At 33.3% G+C, this 21,392-nt stretch overlaps 1 protein-coding gene across 2 annotated transcripts; it reads left to right on the top strand.

Annotated features, from left to right (window-relative positions):
- The first annotated feature begins 3,635 nt into the window (after window positions 1-3,635).
- Window positions 3,636-14,680, top strand: ABCF3 (general control non-repressible 3). 2 transcript variants are annotated; one of them, XM_020355686.3, is made up of 16 exons: window positions 3,636-3,970; window positions 4,061-4,675; window positions 5,008-5,190; window positions 5,571-5,699; window positions 5,779-5,880; window positions 5,985-6,131; window positions 10,673-10,735; window positions 10,918-10,964; window positions 11,066-11,125; window positions 11,267-11,349; window positions 11,621-11,715; window positions 12,445-12,531; window positions 13,098-13,185; window positions 13,355-13,440; window positions 14,206-14,268; window positions 14,362-14,680. In XM_020355686.3, the coding sequence occupies exons 1-16, from the start codon at window positions 3,767-3,769 to the stop codon at window positions 14,482-14,484; spliced, it is 2,175 nt and encodes a 724-aa protein (XP_020211275.1). In that variant the 5' UTR covers window positions 3,636-3,766; the 3' UTR covers window positions 14,485-14,680. The 2 variants fall into 2 exon arrangements, with proteins under 2 accessions (XP_020211275.1, XP_020211276.1); XM_020355687.3 differs by having other exon boundaries at window positions 3,638-3,970; window positions 5,008-5,154.
- Window positions 14,681-21,392: the final 6,712 nt, after the last annotated feature.

Below are 21,392 nucleotides of genomic sequence, written 5' to 3'. Positions count from 1 at the left end.
AAAAATGGAGGCAAGGAGGACCAATGCAACAAAAAAGAGAATAAAATATTGGATTACACCATCTTTAAACCTTGTGATTTAATTGATGTGTATCATGTGTTAATCCAAAAGGGTTTTTATTTGCATGTTGCTTTTTGTTTGAATATGTTGTTTTAGGTGATGGCACAAAGTCCTTGAGATTTAAGAATAATGAACAACATTTAAGCATGTACGATCATCATGGGACTTTTTCCATGTGTTTTGTTGTATGTCAAGAAAGTGATCATGATGAATTCTTTAATCAAGAGAAATTGTGTCAAAATATGTCATTTTGTGTGCCTAAATTTGGATGGCATGATCAATTAATTAGAGGAATTCATGGAGAAAGTTTAATGAGACATGAGCATTTAAGTGAGAATCACATAAGACATAATGTGTTTAAGTTTAGTGAAAGATGGAATGTGCATCAAAAGGATGAATTAAATTTTTTGGTTAAATACCTGTTTTGGTCCCTTATAATATTTTTTTGTTTCAATTTAGTTCCACTTTAATTTTAGGTCTTAATTTGGTCCCCAATAATTTAAATCATTGCAATTTGGGACTTCCGTCTAAATGATTTAAACGAGGTTAACTCTTGTTGACGTGGATGCCAGGTGGATGCCACGCAGATGCATAGGTGGATGTCAAATGTCATGAATACACGGGAACCAGAACGGACCGTTCTGCATGCACATGCTATGTGTTAATTTTTCAATTGGAACGGGCCGTTCCAAATGTAAATTTAACACAACATGAGTGCATCAGAACGGGTCGTTCTGATGTTAGAACAGGCCGTTCTGAATTCAGAGGGGCCCATTCCAGAACGCAAACTTCATACTTTTTTATTGTATTTTTTTTATTATATCTATATTAATAAAAATATAATAAATAAAAAATACAATAAATTAATATTCATTTATAAATAAAACTAAAAAAAAATCAAATAAGATAAGACCTTCCAAAATCCTTCTTTAATTTGAACTTATCTAGTTTAAAATCTTGACTAAAATGCCGCAATGTGATAAAAAAAATTTGAAAATAAAAATTTATAATATATCATAAATTCAAAGACAGAAACATGGTTCAGAAACTGAAAACAAAAATTCAGAACAAGTTGTTATTGTTGGGGTACATCGTCAATGACTTCAAGGGGAAACATCGTTTCGTTTCATCCTTGACTGTATAGTGTCAATTTGGTAGTAAGTGGTTCACTCCAGTTTGACTAACAATGAAATAAAACTTGTTACCATTGTCCTTAGTGATACAGTGCATCGTCCTTAATGATACATTGTATAGCCCAAATGTTTAGCAATTGAAATTATCAATCCCCATTAACAATATTACTAAATCTAGTGTTCAAAATGCCTTCACGAAATTCTGGAACCAGAACGGCCCGTTCTGATTACACTGTTGGTGTGCTAATTTTGCATCTGGAACAGCCCGTTCCGGGTACAAAATTTACACACCAATAGTGTAACCAGAACGGGCCGTTATGGTTTCAGAACGGGTCGTTCTGGTTCCAGGTGTATTCAAGTGTTTTGGGATCCATCCTACGTGACATCCACGTGGCATCCACCTGACATTCACGTGGCCACCAGTTAACTCCGTTTAAATCATTTAGATGGAAGTCCCAAATTACAATTATTTAAATTATTGGGGACCAAATTGAGACCTAAAATTAAAGTGGGACTAAATTGAAACAAAAAATATTATCAGGGACCAAAAGAGGTATTTAACCAAAAAAATTTGTTCATGATTTTAGATTTTCTTTACTTGATTTTAATTCTCATTGGATTGATTTTAATCACGATTATAAAAGTCTCCAAAAGTATGTATGTAGGTGATTTATGAAAAAAAAAAGTTATACAAGTCATCTTATAAAAAATGTTTAGTTGTTATTGTTTTTATGCAAGGTTGTTTACATTAGCCATTACATAATATTCACGATGAGATCTTAAAGTTATATTAGCCTTGATTTGACAAGAAGCATGCAAAGAGTGATATTTTTGTTGTTGACATCAATTGGTCAACATATCAGTTTATCATCTCTTCTTATTAAGGCACCTTAATCTCCTTAATTTAAAGGCAATGATACCTTAACAATATTAATTAATTTTTTAATGATCAAGATGTAACTAATATCATCATGTCTGTTATAACTTTTTGACAATGTTGCACTGTTGTTAGAAACCAAATTGGAAGACTTTTAGAGTCAATGGGCAAACTTATTTTTAAAAAAATGTAGAAAAAAATCATAATTTTTCATGTAATAGTTAAACATTTTTAACTTATATGTGTTTTTTTAATTTTTGATAGTTAAACATTTTTCATGTTTTAATTATTAGTTGACTTTATTGATTTGAATGTATAAAAATATGAATGTGTATATTTATTTGTCTATGAATTATGTGTATTCAATAATGGTTGAAATAGAAAGAAACAAAATATGGATGTGTTGATCAATCTTCATAGAAATTATATGTGTTTATTGCAAGTTAAAACATAAGGAATCTAAAAAAACAAAATCTTTCAAAATGAAAAGACACATATACATCATTTCAACTACGACCAAATGTAGATGAAGACATAATTTTACATCAATTTTGTTAGAAAATTGATGTAGATTTATATATAAATTTACATCAGAAAAAATTGGTATAAATGTATATATTCTCTATTGGTTTAAAAATTGATGTAAAAGTCTATACATTTTTTAAATTGCTCTATTCTTCATTAGTTTCAAAATTGATGTATATGACTTAATAGAACCCATGTAGATAATGGGTCCTATAACAATGTTTCAAGGGTTTTTTTTTTTTTTTTTTTTTTTTTTTTCCATAGAAATGTGAATTTTAGAGGGAAGAGATAGAAACAATTTAGAGAAAAAGAAAAAATAATAAAAAGAAACAAACAATTTTAGCAAGAGAAACAAAAATTTCTAGAGGGGATAATGAAGAAACATATAAAATTTTCTGTACAAAAAAAAAAATATTTATGTTGATAACAAGATTTAAACATGAATATTCTCTAATAATTTTTTACACAAGTTAAGTAATAAGTTATATCGAACAATTTATTAAAATGAGTTTAAAACATCTTATAAATAATTTTATAAGTTTTTCAAACATTCTCATAAACATTTAAATAATAAAATAAATATAAATAAATTATTGATAAAATATTTAATGAGATAACCCCTTCCAATAAACCTATCACAAAATTCATAATTAGAAGGAACCATGAAGATTAAGCCAAGAATGAGGTTGGTGAGTAAAGCTCATCTTGAACTATATATTACTTGATGTATAACTCATATTCTTATAAAAATTTCCTTAGGTTAACCTTGTATATTTTTTAATACAAACTTCTTTTAATATATTTTTTATTAGTCAAAATTTATTAAAAATTATAAAATAAAAAAATAATTAATAAAATATAAGACACTAATTTTTATATTTTGTAATAAATTACGTGTAAAAGAGAAAAGAGAGTTTCATCTTTAACATATTTTTTTTAAAAAAATATTATCAAGGTGATTGTAAAAAGATTAAAAGATATTAGTATAAGGTAGTTGAACAGTGAATACCAATTCTGACAACAAAATACCAACACGGGCAAAATACAACTTGCCAAAGTATGAGGTGAGGGTAATTATTTCAAAACCTTGGTTTGATCCCTAAACTAAATAAGGAAAAGCGGCTGCACCGCGCAGAGCAGAACCCAAGTGGTGAAAGAGTGGTGGCGGAAGATGACGGAGGTGGCCAGATCAGTGGTGCACGACGTTTTGGGGCAAAGAGTCGACGACGTAGACCAGCCAATCGTCGATTACATCGTCAACGTCCTCGCCGACGATGACTTCGACTTCGGCCTCCACGGCCAAGGCGCCTTCGAAGCCCTCGGCGAGCTCCTAGTCGCCGCCGGCTGCGTCGACGATTTCTCTGAGTGCCGCTCCGTCAGTCCCAATCCCAACCCCTGTCTCATTCGCTCGCTCTTCTGCATCTCATAACCTAACATTCTCTTCTTTCTCCAAATTCAATTCCAGGTGTGCAGCACGCTCTGCGACAAGTTCGGCAAGCACGGTTTGGTGAAGGAGAAGCCGGCGGTGCGAAGCCTGGCGGCGCCGTTTCGGATGAACGAAGGAATGGACGACGGAGAAGCTCCGAAGAAGAAGCCGGAGCCCGTGGACGGCCCTCTGCTATCGGAACGCGACCGTTTGAAGCTGGAGCGGCGGAAGCGCAAGGAGGAGCGTCAGCGCGAGGCGCAGTTCCAGATGCATCTCGCAGAGATGGAGGCCGCACGTGCGGGGATGCCGGTGGTGTGCGTGCGGCACGACAACAGCGGAGGACCCAACGTGAAGGACATTCACATGGAGGGCTTCAACATCTCCGTTGGTGGGCGCGATCTCATTGTGGACGGCGCCGTCACGCTTTCTTTCGGGAGGCATTACGGTTTGGTGGGAAGGAATGGAACGGGGAAAACCACTTTCCTTAGGCACATGGCTATGCATGCCATTGATGGCGTTCCCAGGAATTGTCAGATACTTCACGTCGAGCAGGAGGTCACGGGTGATGATATCACCGCCTTGCAGTGTGTCCTCAACTCCGACATTGAGAGGACTCAGCTTCTCACCGAAGAAGCCCAGTTACTCGCCAAACAGGTTCGAATCGATGTCTCTTGTTTTGATTTTGCAATTTCTATAGCTGTGTTTGGAAATCAGTTTGAATGGAATTGAAGGGATGTTTTACACTTTCCAATGCATAAATGGAAAAGCTATGTGAGTGATGGATTGAGTTGAGCGGGGATTTAGTTGAATTGAACTGTAATCCAAATATACACTAAGGGCCTGTTTGGATATTAGTTTATAAGAGCTTCTTTACTGAAAAAAAGAGCTATTTCCAGTAAAGAAGCTCTTCTAAACTTGTATCAAAACAAACTTTATGTCTTCCCAAGACTTGGATAACTGAGGACGTTGTTGTGGTTGTTTGACAGAGGGAATTGGAGGACAAAGTTGAAAAGGGTGATTCGAATGGAGTGGCTGATAGGGATGGCATTTCAGCAAGGCTTCAGGAAATATACAAGAGGCTTGAACTCATTGATGCTGATTCTGCAGAGGCAAGAGCGGCATCGATACTAGCGGTGAGTTCATTATTGGTTTCAATATCGATACTAGCGGTGAGTTCATTATTGGTTTCAATCATAATTTGTTCGAGTTGCTTGTTGGAAAGGTCTTATTCTCTTGTTAAACACTTGGATCTCGCCATGCTAATGTGTCTTTCACTTGGCCTTGTTTATTGGGTAATCGGTTTTTCAAAAGGAATACACATAATAATGGTATGAATACTAAATCAGTACTCTTAACATGTTTTTAGATGAGGGTCTCAAACATACTAGCTAGTAGATGAATTTCTGTCTCTCTCTTACTTTATTATCAAGCACTCCCCTGTGATTGGTTTTCTTTTACGTTTGTTAAAATTTGTAGTAAATATTTTCTTACGAAACGGCAACTCTCTTTCCGAAGGCATTATCTTACTGATGATCAAGGGCATTTTCAGGGTTTGAGTTTCTCTCCCGAGATGCAGAAGAAGCCAACAAAAACATTTTCTGGAGGATGGCGGATGCGAATAGCTCTTGCTCGTGCACTGTTTATAGAGCCTGATATATTGCTTCTTGATGAGCCTACGGTGACATATCATTCTAAGTTTCTTTAGTAGTTCATGGATGCCTTGGTTTATGAGATTTATGAATTTTGTTTTATTGCAGAATCATCTTGATCTTCATGCTGTCTTATGGCTTGAATCATACTTGGTTAAATGGCCAAAAACATTTATTGTCGTTTCTCATGCTAGAGAATTTTTAAACACGGTAACATATCAGCTTATCTTTATTTGGTCAGGTGTTTTGTTGGTTAAGTGCTTTCTCTAAATGTGTTCCCAGCATATTTTTTAACTTGTTAATTGCTTTCCCAGGTTGTTACTGATATAATTCACTTACAAAACCAAAAGCTGACTACTTATAAAGGGGATTATGATACTTTTGAGAAGACTCGACAAGAACAAGTTAAAAATCAGCAAAAAGCATTAGAGGCAAATGAGCGTGCAAGATCTCATATGCAGGTATTATTTTCAACTGTTAAAGTTATTCCTTTTTGTGTAGATAATTTATTTTGTTTCTTCCTACTTACTACTTAATCTTTTTGCATTATACTGTATTGCTAAGACAGTAGTCTCTTACATGGTGATTGGAGTGTACACTCTTGCTTTTAAGTTTTATCATAAACAATGTGTTTAGCACTTTGTATGTTACTTTGACTTTCTTTTAAGTGAATTGTGATGCAAGGAGCCCAGGAGCTGCTGCTCAGTTATACTAATTTACTGGGTTGTTAAATTGAATTCTTAATTTGTGAATCTATACAACAAGAACTACACCTTATGTCACTAAGTGGAGTAAACTTCTCAATCTATATTCCATTATATTTATTAGTCAGGAAAATTCATGTTAGAAGTTAGATCTTGCTGGTAAAATAATAAGAGAGACTATATAGATTACTACATTTATGGCATGATGTGTGGACATTGTTTGTTTTCTCAATGTGCTCTCTAATATTAGTTTGGTGGCTCATGCACATATATAGTATTTGTATCTGATACTGATACACTCTCATACTAATATAACATTGTGCGATCACAGAGGTGGTAAAATAATAAGAGAGACTATAATAGATCTTGGTGGGGTAATATAATAAGAGAGCCTATATAGATTACTACATTGATGGCATGATGTGTGGACATTGTTTGTTTTCTCAATGTGCTTTCTAATATTAGTTTGGTGGCTCATGCACATATATAGTATTTGTATCTGATACTGATACACTCTCATACTAATATAAAATAGTTATTGATAGTGTGCGATCACAGAGGTGGTGTGTGTGTTGTTGGGGGGTGGCCTTCGTCAGTCACAGATCTTGAACATGAAGTTTTTTGATATTGTGGCCAACATGGCTGTCAAACTTTCAAGTTAACTCGTTGTCAACTCTTTTCTTGGTAAACTTGCATAAACTCCCAAGTCAAGAAGTGAGTTAGTGATTTTGAAATCAAATGTAATTTTTGTCCTCCATTGACCTTACAATGGTGATGTTTAAAGAACCAAATAAATTGAAGAAATTAACTCGTTTTTGAATGTTTTCAGTCTAGTAACATATGTTTCTGATGAGTTTATCATTTATGTAGTTTTATCTTATGCAGTAGTAATGTATTATCACACTTTAATACTGTGGTTTTCTATTTTTTCTTTTATATGAAGTTAAAATGTTGAATTATTGTTGTTATATCCTGTTAAGTGTGTATATCATTAATAGGTTTAGTATTTTTTTTATATTACATAAATGGAAGCTTCACGAGTTTACATAGACACTTAAGTTTGACAACCTTGGTGGCCAGGTTTGTGGTCCTAAACACTGTCTTGCGAGGCACAATGGTGTCTCTACAGAGAAATGGGTGGATTTCCCTTTTTTGCCTCCAAAACTGCATGTTTTTGAGGGTTTTCTAAAATGGACTTCCCTCTTATTAGACTGCTTAAAAAAAAAAAAACCCACACCTCTTTTCCCCCACTTTTACTTCTCCCCTCCCCTGTTTGTCAACAACAACCCCCCCTTCTCTAGTCTCTGTTATATGACTCATCTCCAGCAGAGCCACCCATCTCTGTAATACATGTTTAGGGATTATATATCTATATAATTTTTAAAAAAATATAGTAGTCTTCCTGCTGTAGCATATTTTGGGGTTGGCTGCTATGTGCTGCTATCTAAGACTGATAACTGTGTATATATATAATAACTCATAGTTTTGTGATATCCTTAATTTTTTGATATCCACTACCCTTGTAAGTACTTTCCAACCTAAAGATTATTATGTGAGAACTTGGGAAATAGAACACAATGATAATTGGGATGGGATAATCGCATAATAGAAAATTTTAATTTTATTTATTTCATATATAAATATACATATTTTATTTATTGCTAGTAAAAAAAACTGACTCAATCGAAACTAATAAAATAAATAAATCCATTTGCTGAGAAAAAGGCCAGCAAGGGATTTGAGCCCTTGATGGTTATTTGTTTTGAACTATTCCAGTTTTCAAGACCAGGGCTAACAACCACTCAGCCATCTCTCCAAAGCTAATTTGTATTTATATTTAATCCATCGAATAGAACATGATATGTTTATTGTGCTCCTTTTTTGTAAAAGAACTATTGTTTGTATGTATACATTCTATTGTATACTATACTTGTATGTGTATTTCCCATGCAGCATAGGAAGAACAAGACTTTGATTTGAGACTTGAGAATACCAAAACAATATGATTAAGGCTGAATTTTGTGTTTAGAGAATCTAGACAGTCCGGTTGTTGTATATATTAGTGTTGGTATTAATTATAACGATTCAATCCCACTTATATAGATATATACAATTCTAATTGTTCGTAATTGGTTTAATCATTTATATGCAATGTTACCAGAATATTTGTAGATATTCTAACACTACCTCTAGCTGGTTGGTTATTGTATATCATACTCCCTCTGTTCTCATTTATAAGAATAAAAAAACTGATTTCACACATTAAGAATTTAGTTAATTGCTTTAAATTTTAGTAATCCCGTAATATTCTTCCTAAATTGCTCTTGTTACAAAATGCCCAAAAATGGGGCAACGAAATGGTCATGCATCAAAGGAAATATATTTTAGGAAGAATATTATTAAATGAAGTAAAAGTAGTTGGAATTTGCTTATATTTGAGAACAAAAGAAATGTGTTTTTTTTGCTTATAGAAGAGAACAGCAGGAGTATGTGCCAAGTCTGTCACATGTATAGTTTACCTCTGACTCTGAGGGCCTTAGAAAATTGAGCTAGTTGGCCACTAGAGTTCATAACTTCTGTTGTGGTCTCTCTACACTGAATTCTCCTTCTAAATTCCAATCAACGTGGCAACAAACTTCAATATACTTAGTTCTTTTATGAAAAACAAAATTTGAAGATATATGTAGTGCAGCTTTATTGTCACACTAGTTTCATCAGCCATGATTCACAAGTGTTCAATTCTTTGAGCAACTACTTTAATTTGATGAATTCAAAGGTTGTAGCTCCCATCGCTCAATATTCAACTTCCACCTTCTTGCTTTTCCATGATATGGAAGTCATCCTAAAAGGAACACTCAGCCTTTGAAGTAAAGCATCTATCCAAAGGAGAGCTTGCCCTATTAGCTTATCTATAACCCACATATCTCTACATGTCCTTATCTTCATGTAGCAAGCCTCTTACTGGTGCTCCATTAATTTGCCAAAGATTTTGGAACAATTTCATCCCATTGAAAATCACAGAGGTTAAGGAATGGGGTTCTGATACCTGGGGTTTCAAAATCAGATATAAAGTTGATGTCACCAGATTCCAAAAGGTTGTTTGAAGGAAGAAACTTGTCCCAAATAGTCACAACAGGAATCCTCAGTTTCACTGTTATTGAATTTGATGTGCAGTGAGGAATTGCTGCTGAGCACTGGTTTTGTTGGGAGAGATAGGTTAAAACTGGGCTTAGGTATCAACATATAAATACTAAAAAAAATCTGGTTTGGGATGAATTTTGTGTGGGTTTAGACATTCCACACACATGCTTGCTTTCCATATTAATGTTACTAGATGTGTTAGTATTAATTAGGCGAAATTATACTTTTGGTCCTTTATCTTATTTTTTTAGATTCATTTTGGTCCTTTATCTTTTAAGATGCTCATTTTGGGCCTTTATCTCTTAAATTTAGCTGAATTTAGTCATTTTGAATCCTTTTTTGATTGATTCAAGACTTGAAACTTGTTTCATAAGATTCACTTATATGAAAATTATTACATGCAATTGAAGTTCAAACCAAATGTGTTATAAACATGATGAAAATCGAAAATTCCAAAAATAAAAATCTAATTTCATTTTATTTTCTAATTGTTCATAAGATATATTTTTCATATAATTTTCATTACGTTTATAGTCTTTTTTAAATTCAAAACGTATAGTGCAACAAGTTTCCTGTTTTGACTTTTGAGTAAATAAAAAATTGATTTAAAATTATGTCGCAAAATTGATTGTTTTAAAAGGATCAAATTAGATAAAAGATCAAAATGAACATTTTAATTGATAAAAGACCAAAATGAATTTAAAAAATAAGATAAAGGACCAAAAATATAATTTAGCCTAATAATTACATTGATTGAATCCTAATTATACAGATATATGCCTAAGTTAGTTCTTAAGATTGCTCATATTTGATTCTGGGTGTGCTTGGATAAACTTTGAAAAACTCTGATTATATTGTTTCTTTAGAGATTTTTTCATATGATACTCTTTCTAGCTTCTATGGAAAGTGGCATTTTTTGGTTTGTTTCTTTTTATCAAAAAAACTTGTTCAATTATCACAATTTTTTAGACATTTTTTAATTAAAAGATTAAAAAAAGGCCCATTATCATATATACATAGTCACCTAACATGGTTTATTCCATTTATGATTTTATCAAGAGATTGCTGTTAGCAATTTGCAGAACATGTGCCTGTGTTGCATTTTACTTAAAAGATTCTATTTGACATCTGACATGTGAATTTTGCTTTTCTACCAGACCTTCATTGACAAGTTCCGTTATAATGCGAAGAGGGCATCACTTGTTCAATCCAGAATCAAGGTACTTGTTATTGTCAGATTACCTTCCTATAAATTGAATGCCCAAAAAGTTGTATGCATGTGCGTACATCATGTACTATTATTTAGTTTTTTCCTGGGTTTGGTTGTTTTTCTGTTTGTTTAAATCATTAGATCTGATATTTCTGTACCTGAAACCTTTTTTCCCTGAAAAAAATATTTCAGGCTTTGGAGCGAATGGGCCATGTAGATGAAATTGTTAATGATCCTGAGTATGAACTGCTATTCTTTTATTGTTCATCATTCCAAAACGTATTTGTATGTGTAGCTTTGTTTAAGTTTTTAACTATATACTTTCTTTGGTTGGATATAGCTACAAATTTGAGTTCCCCACTCCAGATGATAGACCTGGTGCACCAATTATAAGTTTCAGGTAGAACATAAGTCCCTTCTTTTACTCGCTCTGTGGACAATATTGATTTATGCGGACCAATGAAAACAAAAGTATAAAGTTTTTCACATACAGTAGGCCTTAAATGTGACATAAATTGAAAATTTTCAATCATGTGTGCAGTGATGCATCATTTGGTTATCCTGGAGGGCCCACTCTGTTTAGGAATTTGAACTTTGGGATTGATCTTGACAGCCGAATTGCAAGTAAGAATGCTTATCCTGGTCCCAAAATGATTTTTCTGTCATACCTTTTGAATCCTTGTGTTGTTGATGTTTTCATTCATATTATATTAGCATCATATCATATCCAACATGATTGCCTTGTATGTAAGCCATGGTTTTATGTTATGGACATGACATTCCTGGGTTGCATCTTTTGGTAAATTAATCTATCTGTGGGAGAATGTTGTTAAAATAATGGCTTGACTCTGCCATATTGTTTATGTGTTGAAGATTATATCCTCAATGTTTGCAGTGGTTGGACCAAATGGCATTGGCAAATCAACTATACTTAAGTTAATTGCTGGGGACCTACAGCCCAGTTCTGGAACTGTCTTCCGTTCTGCTAAGGTAACTATATTACATTGTAAAATTGTCCTACAGCTTCATTAATAAAAGTTACCACCTCTGGTCCTAAAATATAAGCAACTAATTAGATTTTTTGTTGGTCCTAATTATTATTATAATCTACAATCATTAGTTTTTTAAAGTTACTCCAAGATAAATTTCTTTTATACCCCATAATTTATTATTAACTCTATTTCTTATATATATATATATATATATTTACTTATAACTAACATTAAATATAACAATCATGTAAAGCAAAGGGTATCTTTGCCTTTGGAATAAAATTTGAACTTGTGATAGAATTAATTAAAAACAACTAGCTCAACTACTTTTCTTAGTCTCGATGATTTGTTCTGTTACTTATAGTTAGGACCAGAGGTAGTACTTCTGTCTGCCTCACCTTCATGACATGCTTTAAATGTTTTTTACTTTATTTTCTGCATTTTACATACTAGGCATTCGTTGTTTTACATGTATTGGATATATTTTTCTTGATCCTTGACAGTGTCAACTTTTGAATTACCAATATTTTCTGGTTTTAGCCAGTCAGATGTAAATTTTAAAACCAGTTTATGTATGATTTGTAAAAGGTAATGTATTTTACTTGTTACTAAATGACACTCTGGGAACTAGAAATGATCAGAGTGGCAGCACATCTGTCCTTAATAATGTATTTTCATACTTTAATATTATTTTGGATCATTGATTACACATCTTTACCGTCTACAGGTTCGTATAGCAGTGTTCAGTCAGCACCATGTTGATGGACTGGACTTATCGTCAAATCCTCTTCTGTATATGATGCGCTGCTATCCTGTGAGTTCCTTGTATTTAGTGATTGTTAATTGTTTTCTGAGTGTTTTATAGGAGTTAAAATTAAATGCTTGACGATCGGAGTTCCCAACCTTCTAATTACTGACTTCTTTTACTAGAAGAATCAAGGATTTAAATTCTGGTTATGGTTTTCATTGTGGGTCAATGTGGTCTGCAATTGTGTTGGCTACCTCAAGTCCTCAACCAATATGTTTTGCATGTTGTGATGCAGAATGAGATTTGAAACATTGGGAAGAATTCAAGGATGAACAGTGTAGATGAGATTCAATTCAGTTGTGTTACTTGTGTATATATGTGAAAACTGATAATTCTAAATCTCCCCTCTATCTGTGAATAAATGCACGAGTATTGTTTTGAATGCTGAAGACAATTTATGTTTGTCTTGTGAAAATGTTTTTTTTATATTTTTTTAATTGGGTTGGGGGGGCGGGGTGTTGTTGGATCAGGTCTATATTGGATGCTAGGCTGCAATGTGGTGTTTCTGTCAAACTTGCTTAGTACCTGTGTACTTTATATTATTAAATATTCTTATTTGAATTATTTTGCAGGGAGTTCCAGAACAGAAGCTTCGAGCTCACTTAGGTTCTTTTGGTGTAACCGGAAATCTCGCACTGCAGCCAATGTATACTTTGTCAGGTATTGTTTGCATAATTCATGTAGTTATCATAAATAATTTTTAATGATCTTTTAGAACTTCAATAATATATGTTGACACTCTCAGTGGGTGTGTTGCAATGGATATATTATACAGATGTACGTTTCTGTTATGAATTATATTTTTTGACTTCTATAAATGCTTTACTAGGTGGTCAGAAAAGCAGGGTTGCCTTTGCAAAGATAACATTTAAGAAGCCACACATAATATTGCTTGATGAGCCATCCAATCATCTGGTACGTTGCTGTGTCTCTCCATCATTATTTGTTGCTTCTGGGTGGGCTACTGGACCAATAGCAACTAGTTTAGAGTCTTGTTTGTTGCAGGGAATGTACGATGTGTCTATTGAGTCTTGTATTTGTTTTTTGTCATGGTTGTGCTCATTTTCTCTTTTGAAATGGTATACGAACAGCTTGTGAGGAGAAAATAGATGAAGGTCCTACTCGGGGTTTTGGATAAATTCAATTAAGCTTGTAACCTGACCTTGTCATTTTAAGGAGATAGACTCGTTGTCCTGTCCAAAGCAAATTACATATCCTGCACTGAATCTCAAAGCTATAGTACTAATAAGATTGAAATCCCTTGACAGGAATATTCCTGGGCATTTTTATTTGTTAGTGTCCTTTCTGCCCATTAAACTATTGATGACACTATTTGTCTCAACGAGACATTTGCAAAACAAATTGAATGTAGATAGGCAATTTCAGTTTTCAGGAGGATTTCTTGGAATATAGCACTAGGGTTGTAATTGCGAGGCACACTGCTCTATGCGGTGATCTAATTGAGATTAGGCCAATGGACTCGGAAGAAAAACCTGTAATATCTTTTTATTTTTTTTTGTTACCAAGTGCAATACTTGACTATCATGAATTCATCTCCTGCTATAACAAATTGATCCTCGCCAAGAAGTTACAGTGCAGCTTGTACCGTATATTGTTACTTAAGGTTAAGTGACAATAGAACATAAATCCAATATTGACCGAGAACGTAATATGTTGTAGGATTTGGATGCTGTTGAGGCTCTTATTCAAGGTCTTGTGTTGTTCCAAGGAGGCATTCTCATGGTACGTTAAGCTCTCCCTCTTACAGCATATTCTTCTAACATTATCTGATTAGATTGCAATCTTATATCTAAATTGATGTCTGTGTTTTGGCAGGTGAGTCACGATGAGCACCTTATCTCTGGAAGTGTGGAGGAACTATGGGTTGTATCCCAAGGAAGAGTGACACCATTCCATGGCACATTCCAAGATTATAAGAAGATACTCCAATCATCCTAGGAAAGCAAGTTACTATTAAAACATTATATTTTTGTGGATAGAGACTACTCTTTGGTAACTGGAAGACACCTGGATGGCGTTTTTTTTGCTGACCGTGTAAGCCTTCATACATCGGAAAATCTGTACAATTTTGCAATTTATCAAAAACTATGTATAAATAACCCGATTTGAATGCATTTTTATTATTTAATGAGCACCAGTGGTGATGGTAATCGGGGAAGAACTGAGAAGAAACAGAATAGTGAATAACACTACTAGAGTTAGTTTGGTGGTTGGGAGAAAAGGGTTGAGGGAGATAGAAACAAAGAGAATAGGGAATAGAGATACAAAAGAGTATGAGCTAACGAATTTCGTGCAATTACTCACTCTAAGCAATAATATACAGAATGTATCCCAACTATCTCAACGGGGTTCCAACAGACTTTAACTATTAGGAATTGCACCTTTTATTCCTATTTACGTAATTATGTGTATCAATAACCTTCCCTCGACACCACCCTTATCCTCAAAGGGTGAGCTAGCCGAGCAAAATTATGGAACTTTTGCAGTTGGTACCAAGTCTCCCATTTAGCTATAAAATGATTAGTGGTATTATGCCACCATTCAGCTAACAGTAGCCCTCGTGGACTATATATTAATGAGAAACAGTCTATATTTTACAAATGATTTTCTATGGTTGAATTTTATAATTCATTTTCTTAATATAACATCAGAGCACCCAATATTTGCAACGCTCAATCTTGCAAGCTATTCTCAAAGTATTATAACGTGCACATAAAATTTCTTTTGAAAGACTAATAAGAAAGTTCAGATTATTAAACAAATATATCTAGTTAAAGGCAAATGCATAACGTGAACATAATTGGCAAATGAAAAAGACAAGCAGGACTTTTTCTTGATGCCATTGACTTGCCTCTCAAATGATGAAGCGTGGGAACAAAACTATAGGCCTTTGCTTGCACTCGCTTACAAAAAAGAAAAGCTTTCATCAAGTTAGGACTTGGGAACAATCAATATTTAATATTTAATTATTTACAAAGGTAAAACAAAACTTTCTGACTTGCTTGTGGCTCTTCTGTGACACGTACCCCCCAAGAAGAGAAGTTAAAATGGAATTGTTGATTAAGCATAGGAGATGAAAAAGTTAATTCGCACATTTTCAATCAGTGCTAGCGACAGAACTGAAGCAATATGAATGTTCAAAAATGACACTTTTGGATCAATACCCCAATGATGCTCGACAAATATCTCGGATTTGTGTATGTCGGTATTTTTTCAACGACCACATAATTCTCCTCATATCATTTAACTTTTTCATAATAAAATGTTAAAAATTAAATGATATATATATATATATATTAAAAATATTTGTTTTAGGAGAAATACAAAACTCATTTAATAACGTTAATATCTTTCTTTAACGTATAACAGATAACACAATTTTTTGTATACAAATTTTTGAATTATTTTATGTTTATAGCTTCCTTTAAACCACTCTCCCCCATTATCTTCTTTTCATTTAATTTCTGTTTTCTTTTTTCTACTCTTAAATTTCTAACTAATCACTCATTTAATTATTTTTTAATTTTAAATAATAGAGTCAGATAGCACCTCTCTCTTTCTGGTTGTTTTAAAATATTTAATATATATAATACGTACGTATTAATATTTTACATCTCATGCCTATATATGTCATAAAAAAATCCTATTATATATTATACTTGCAGAATAAGGAAGTAGATGGTCCTGTAATGTGGTGTAAGTTGAGATGGACCCAAACAAAGCTTCTTTTTAGCTTATTGGTGGCGATGATAGTATTTTCAGAGAAGAGTGAGATGTTTTCATGCATAATTCCTTTGTTTTGTGGTACCATATTTTGGAAGTAGAAGAGTGAGGAAGTAAAAGGGATAGGTGCTAGCAAGAGTCAAGATTCTCATCCAGAAAGAAAATATTTCGATGTAGGGGACCCCATGCACATTACTTATACTCACGCAAAAAGTCCTAGCCACCGCACCAAAAGCAATGCCTATGCTTCTGTTATGATGAACAATGAATTGGCTTCTCACAAATTTTAATTTTCGCCTTGGATACCCTCATATGAGCAATTCAATTATCTATTATCTATATAGAAGATATGAGTTGATACTTGCATTAATATGATACTAACGTTTTTTCAGAGTTTAAACTTAATTTAATCATACAAAATTGATTTATAAAGTAAAAATTACTCTCATTCATCTCATCGAAAATATAAACATTTCAAATATGAAATTTATAAAACTAATATTTATGGATGGTCTAATAATATCCCAATAATAAATAGTTCAACAGACTCAACAATAATTTTTATAATAAACTTTAATATCATCATAGAAATGTAGATTTTTAGACATTTCGCGCATTAGAATTTATATTAAAATAGAATTTTCATTTATTTATTTTATTTTGGTCATATAATTATTTGATATGAAATCTCTTATAATTATAGAAAATATTATTCTAAGTCAATGTACATCGAAGTTAGTAACTATATAATACTAGGATGGAAGTATATATAGATTATCTTATCCTTTATGATCAATATGAAGTGACATAACATTTGTGCTATTGTCATTAAGAGAGAACTATGAATGATAAGAATGATGCTATATTTTTATAATATTTTCTTTTCATACATGTATTGTCTAAGTCAATAATGCTGAGCTGAGCTTGTGTTGAGTAAGTCAAGTTGATCATCAACTTGTTTGTGTAGGATCCTAAGGGATAATTCCCTAGGTAGTTTTACCCTTAACGATCAAGGAATAATTGTCGGACTATATTTCCTATAATCTCATGATCCCTCAAAAATCAAGTTATCAAGAATAATATCTTGACATAACTACCACAAAATATCTTTGAAGATCATGCACCAAATAATCCCTAAGCATGGAGATAAGATCCTAAGCATATATATTTGGCACTAAGTATCATTTTTACCTTAATTCAATTCTTAATCTAAACTCCTTTCTAACTTGAGCGTTAGAGTGCTTCTGCAAGTGTCCCTCCTTGCTGTCAACAATTGGAGTTCAAAGAATGTGATCTCCCCTGTCAGAGCACTTGTAGAATTTGATAAAAGCATTTTGCACCCATCATGGGCCAAAGTAAAACAATTATTTAACCACACATGGTTTACACTCAGAACCAGACAATGAGTAATAATGCAATGGCAACCTATGTGACAAATGACCACCTTAGACTAGCCTTAGTGTAATAGCCCTCGGGAATCATTGCCACCACCATGACACCGCCTGTGGTGATCGTGGAACCATCTACCACCACTACGATGCCACCCATTGCATCATCCATCGTTGAATTGTTGTAGTGCATGGAAGCCATGCAAAAACGCATAATGAAGAGGCCCTAGTGGTCCTTTGTCAGTAATACAGGGCCGATTGTGCCCATTATGAGTAGGAACAATGAGCCTTGTGATAAGAGAACAATGATATTCGCTTCAGGATGAGTGTTTCAACAACAAATGAGTACGCGATCTCCAAGCCCACTAGAGACACACACCGCGCAAGGCTCCTTGCTTGGCCAAAACGGTCAAGCTCAACCTCGGACCACGCTTGTGCAATATGTAAGAGAATGTCATGGTTATCCCTTCACTGAGGACATGTGTGACACCCTTCTACCCTGAATTAAATCAAATAAAGATTTGTAATAAAATGCATCAAAATTAAAAAAAATATATTATAAATTGCTCAATTATCTTATTATAGTAAAAAGGTTCACAATTTTTAAATAAATTTTTAAAATAAAAGTATAACTAAATAATTGCATAAATTCGACGTGAGTCACAAATCACTTGTGTACACAATTTCCAACATAAAAAAAAAATTATCACACATAAATTAACTCCAAATATGACTAAGAAAAGTAGTAAACTCTTCGCTCCAATATCACATCATCAGAGAAAATCCCAATATAAGAGAAGCATTAAGCTTTGCTTCCATTAAACTCCTTCTCTAGTACTTGATCTAATCCTACAAATGGCGATCAACTCAAACACAAACACACCAATACACAAGGAGTGACGATACATTTCATCCATGTACAATATATATAAAGTCTAAGGGTAGTACCAACATACATACATCATATTTAGGCTACACACAAGTATTCACAATTATCCATCATCATACACCTCAATTATATCAATTAACTTTGAACCTCATTCAAACAACCCAAACATTTACAATTAAAATACATGGACTCATGCAAATGCATGCATGTAATTTTTCATGTATGTGGTATCAAATCTTCTCGTCATCCTCAACTTAGAATAACCCAGGAGTCATAGAAAGGGACCACCTCCCTGCAAGCCATGTGATCTATGATCTCCTCAAACCCATCTATGCACATCCACATATTATTTTACTCAATTTATTTGATAGATTAACATTATACAACACACAAAATAGCCATTACACATCAATACACTTTGATTCATTCATCCAAGTAAAAAATCCCCAATATCATAACCCTAGCCCTCAAGTGTTGTAATTAATCATCATATCAATCCAATTAGAGTTCATGGACAAATTATTAATGCAATACAACACTTCATTAACATATTTCATGCATATCCATAAAAATTAAATTAGAAACCTAAGAGGATTAGGGATTGTCTCTCTACCCTTATCCCTCACATATATTCATAGATGCGATAATCTCACTCCTCCTTACCTTGAGTGATGATTTCGTAGTACTATGTGCTTCCTGGAGCTTTGGCATTACTCTGCACTCTTTTTGGTGGCCTTCTTTAGGTTTTCTTTTGCAATGCTCTTAGGATTTTAGAAGACTTGTAATAAAATCTGACCCCTTGATTTTATTTTTAATAAGCATTCTAGTTGGGCTTATAACCCAACCCAAAACTCTCCACTTACAAAACTCTTCTTATTTTATTTAGATTAAATAAAATATTTCTTTATATTATAACTTAATTAATCTTAAATTATTATTTATTTATTTATTTATTTTAGAAAGAGGGATGCTACAACATGATTGATGTACCACTTCCTTGGTTATGGAAAAGGGCAAAGATATAAATTACATGAAACAAAAGGCACGATGATAGATGAAATTTAAGTGAGCTCCAAACCACCAAACTACCCATGATAATAGAAAGTAAGATATATTGTAAGAAAAAAGTAGGAAAATGATAGATAAAGTAATTGTGTGTAATGAACATTTATAGGTGTGAGTAGGAAGTAAAGAAGAGAGTGAAAGAATGTGTTCTCCTTGAAAGATTGCTAGTCATGCAACCCTTGTCTTGAAATGGAGCCCAAAGAAAATGAAGTGACATTTCTAATTGTGAAAATCCAACGACTACAAATGGTTCAATTTTTCTTTTTTGAAATAAGAGTCATAATTATGAATACACCATTTTCTTTGCCTCATTAATATTAATACACCTTTGTGATTATTATTATTGTTAAATACTCGCACAAGTGTAAAACTTGTTGACACATCATAAAAGACATGGATGTGCAGGGAGACGTCTCTTTTCCTTTCGTAATCATAAGCCCTCTGTTTATATAAAAACTCAAGACTCGAGGGGCTCATGTACTCACCATGTAGGAAGCTTGACCAACTTAACCTCATAATCTGATCTTATAAGCTTAACATGGCCCAAAATTACTATAAATACACATATATACATATCTTTGGGCATACCATCGTGTGCAAAATAGTAAATATCATAATACAAAAAAAAAAGTAACTCTCGAGACATCTCCCTACACATCCATGTCTTTTATGATGTCTCCCAAGAAGCGATTACCCAAAGAGAAGGAGAGATTGGACGATTACTAAGAAATAAGGTATGTGTGTGTCTATATATATATATATATATATATATATATATATATATATATATTAGTAAATTAAGGCAAATGAGGAGATTATGCTAACTTGATTGTCGAAGTCCCCTTTTGTAGGAACTCCTTCTCGCCACCTAACAAGTATTGAGAGATGGAGATAGAGAAAAAGATTGGATGTGAAGGCAAATCTTCTGCTCGAATAGGTCAAGGAGTTTTATCCCAACTTATTGCATTCTATTAAAGAACATTTTGGCACCCATCATGGGGATGAATTAAATTTTCCTTTAGTCATCTATGGTTTGAACTCAAAGTCAAGTACGTGGAATTTCTAAACAAGGAGAACTTGGAGCATCGACCATGGAAGACAACATAGCCCAATGCAGACTAGTAGATCAAATAAAGATGATGAGATAACGAAATCAAGAGGCTCTCGAAGCTATGTGTCAACAACATGAGGTCGACCTTCAAGTCTTATGCACATAATGTTATAATATATGAGTACAACTTCAATAACCCTGCAATGAATCCAGTCATGTCATAACTCATGAAGAAGAGGAACATAATATTGCTTCACCCACCAATACACATCAATTTGAATGTGTTAGTACTCAAGGAAACTTCTATCATTCTCAACACTTTAGTTACAACCATAACTATCATCTTGATGGTCAAGCTACTGTTAGAAGACACCCATTTGTAGATGCCATTATGGAGATTCCTCTTCCCATAGGTTGGAAACTCTTAAGTTTGGAACGATATGATGGAACTACATAAACCATTTGTATAAGGCCGAATAGTATGCATATGATCTTAAATCCAAACTTTATTGTTGACAATATAATTCCTATGAATAAAAAATAAAATTTATTTTTCTCAAATTTAATAAAAGATTTTGCAAGGGAGTTGTGAGAGAACTTTTCTACATTTATAAGGAAATATATCTCCCACAAAATTAGAATTTAACTCTATAACTCTTGTGAATATTTTGCTAGGGAATAATTCCCTCATTACATATAAATATCTCTCACTGATTAATGAGAGATTTGT

This window comes from Cajanus cajan, chromosome 6, assembly GCF_000230855.2.
Source record: "Cajanus cajan strain Asha chromosome 6, NIPB_CcT2T_4, whole genome shotgun sequence".
Classification (NCBI taxonomy): domain Eukaryota; kingdom Viridiplantae; phylum Streptophyta; class Magnoliopsida; order Fabales; family Fabaceae; genus Cajanus; species Cajanus cajan.
The sequence above is the reverse complement of the archived record's forward strand: the minus strand, read 5'-3'. Positions and strand labels throughout refer to the sequence as shown.

Excerpts from the sequence above, each read along its gene's own strand:
- ABCF3 (XM_020355686.3), top strand. The coding sequence starts at position 3,767 with ATGACGGAGGTGGCCAGATCAGTGGTGCACGACGTTTTGGGGCAAAGA. Across the intron at positions 5,881-5,984 it reads CTAGAGAATTTTTAAACACG|GTTGTTACTGATATAATTCA; the intron begins GTAACATATCAG and ends TTGCTTTCCCAG. Across the intron at positions 11,350-11,620 it reads TCTTGACAGCCGAATTGCAA|TGGTTGGACCAAATGGCATT; the intron begins GTAAGAATGCTT and ends CAATGTTTGCAG.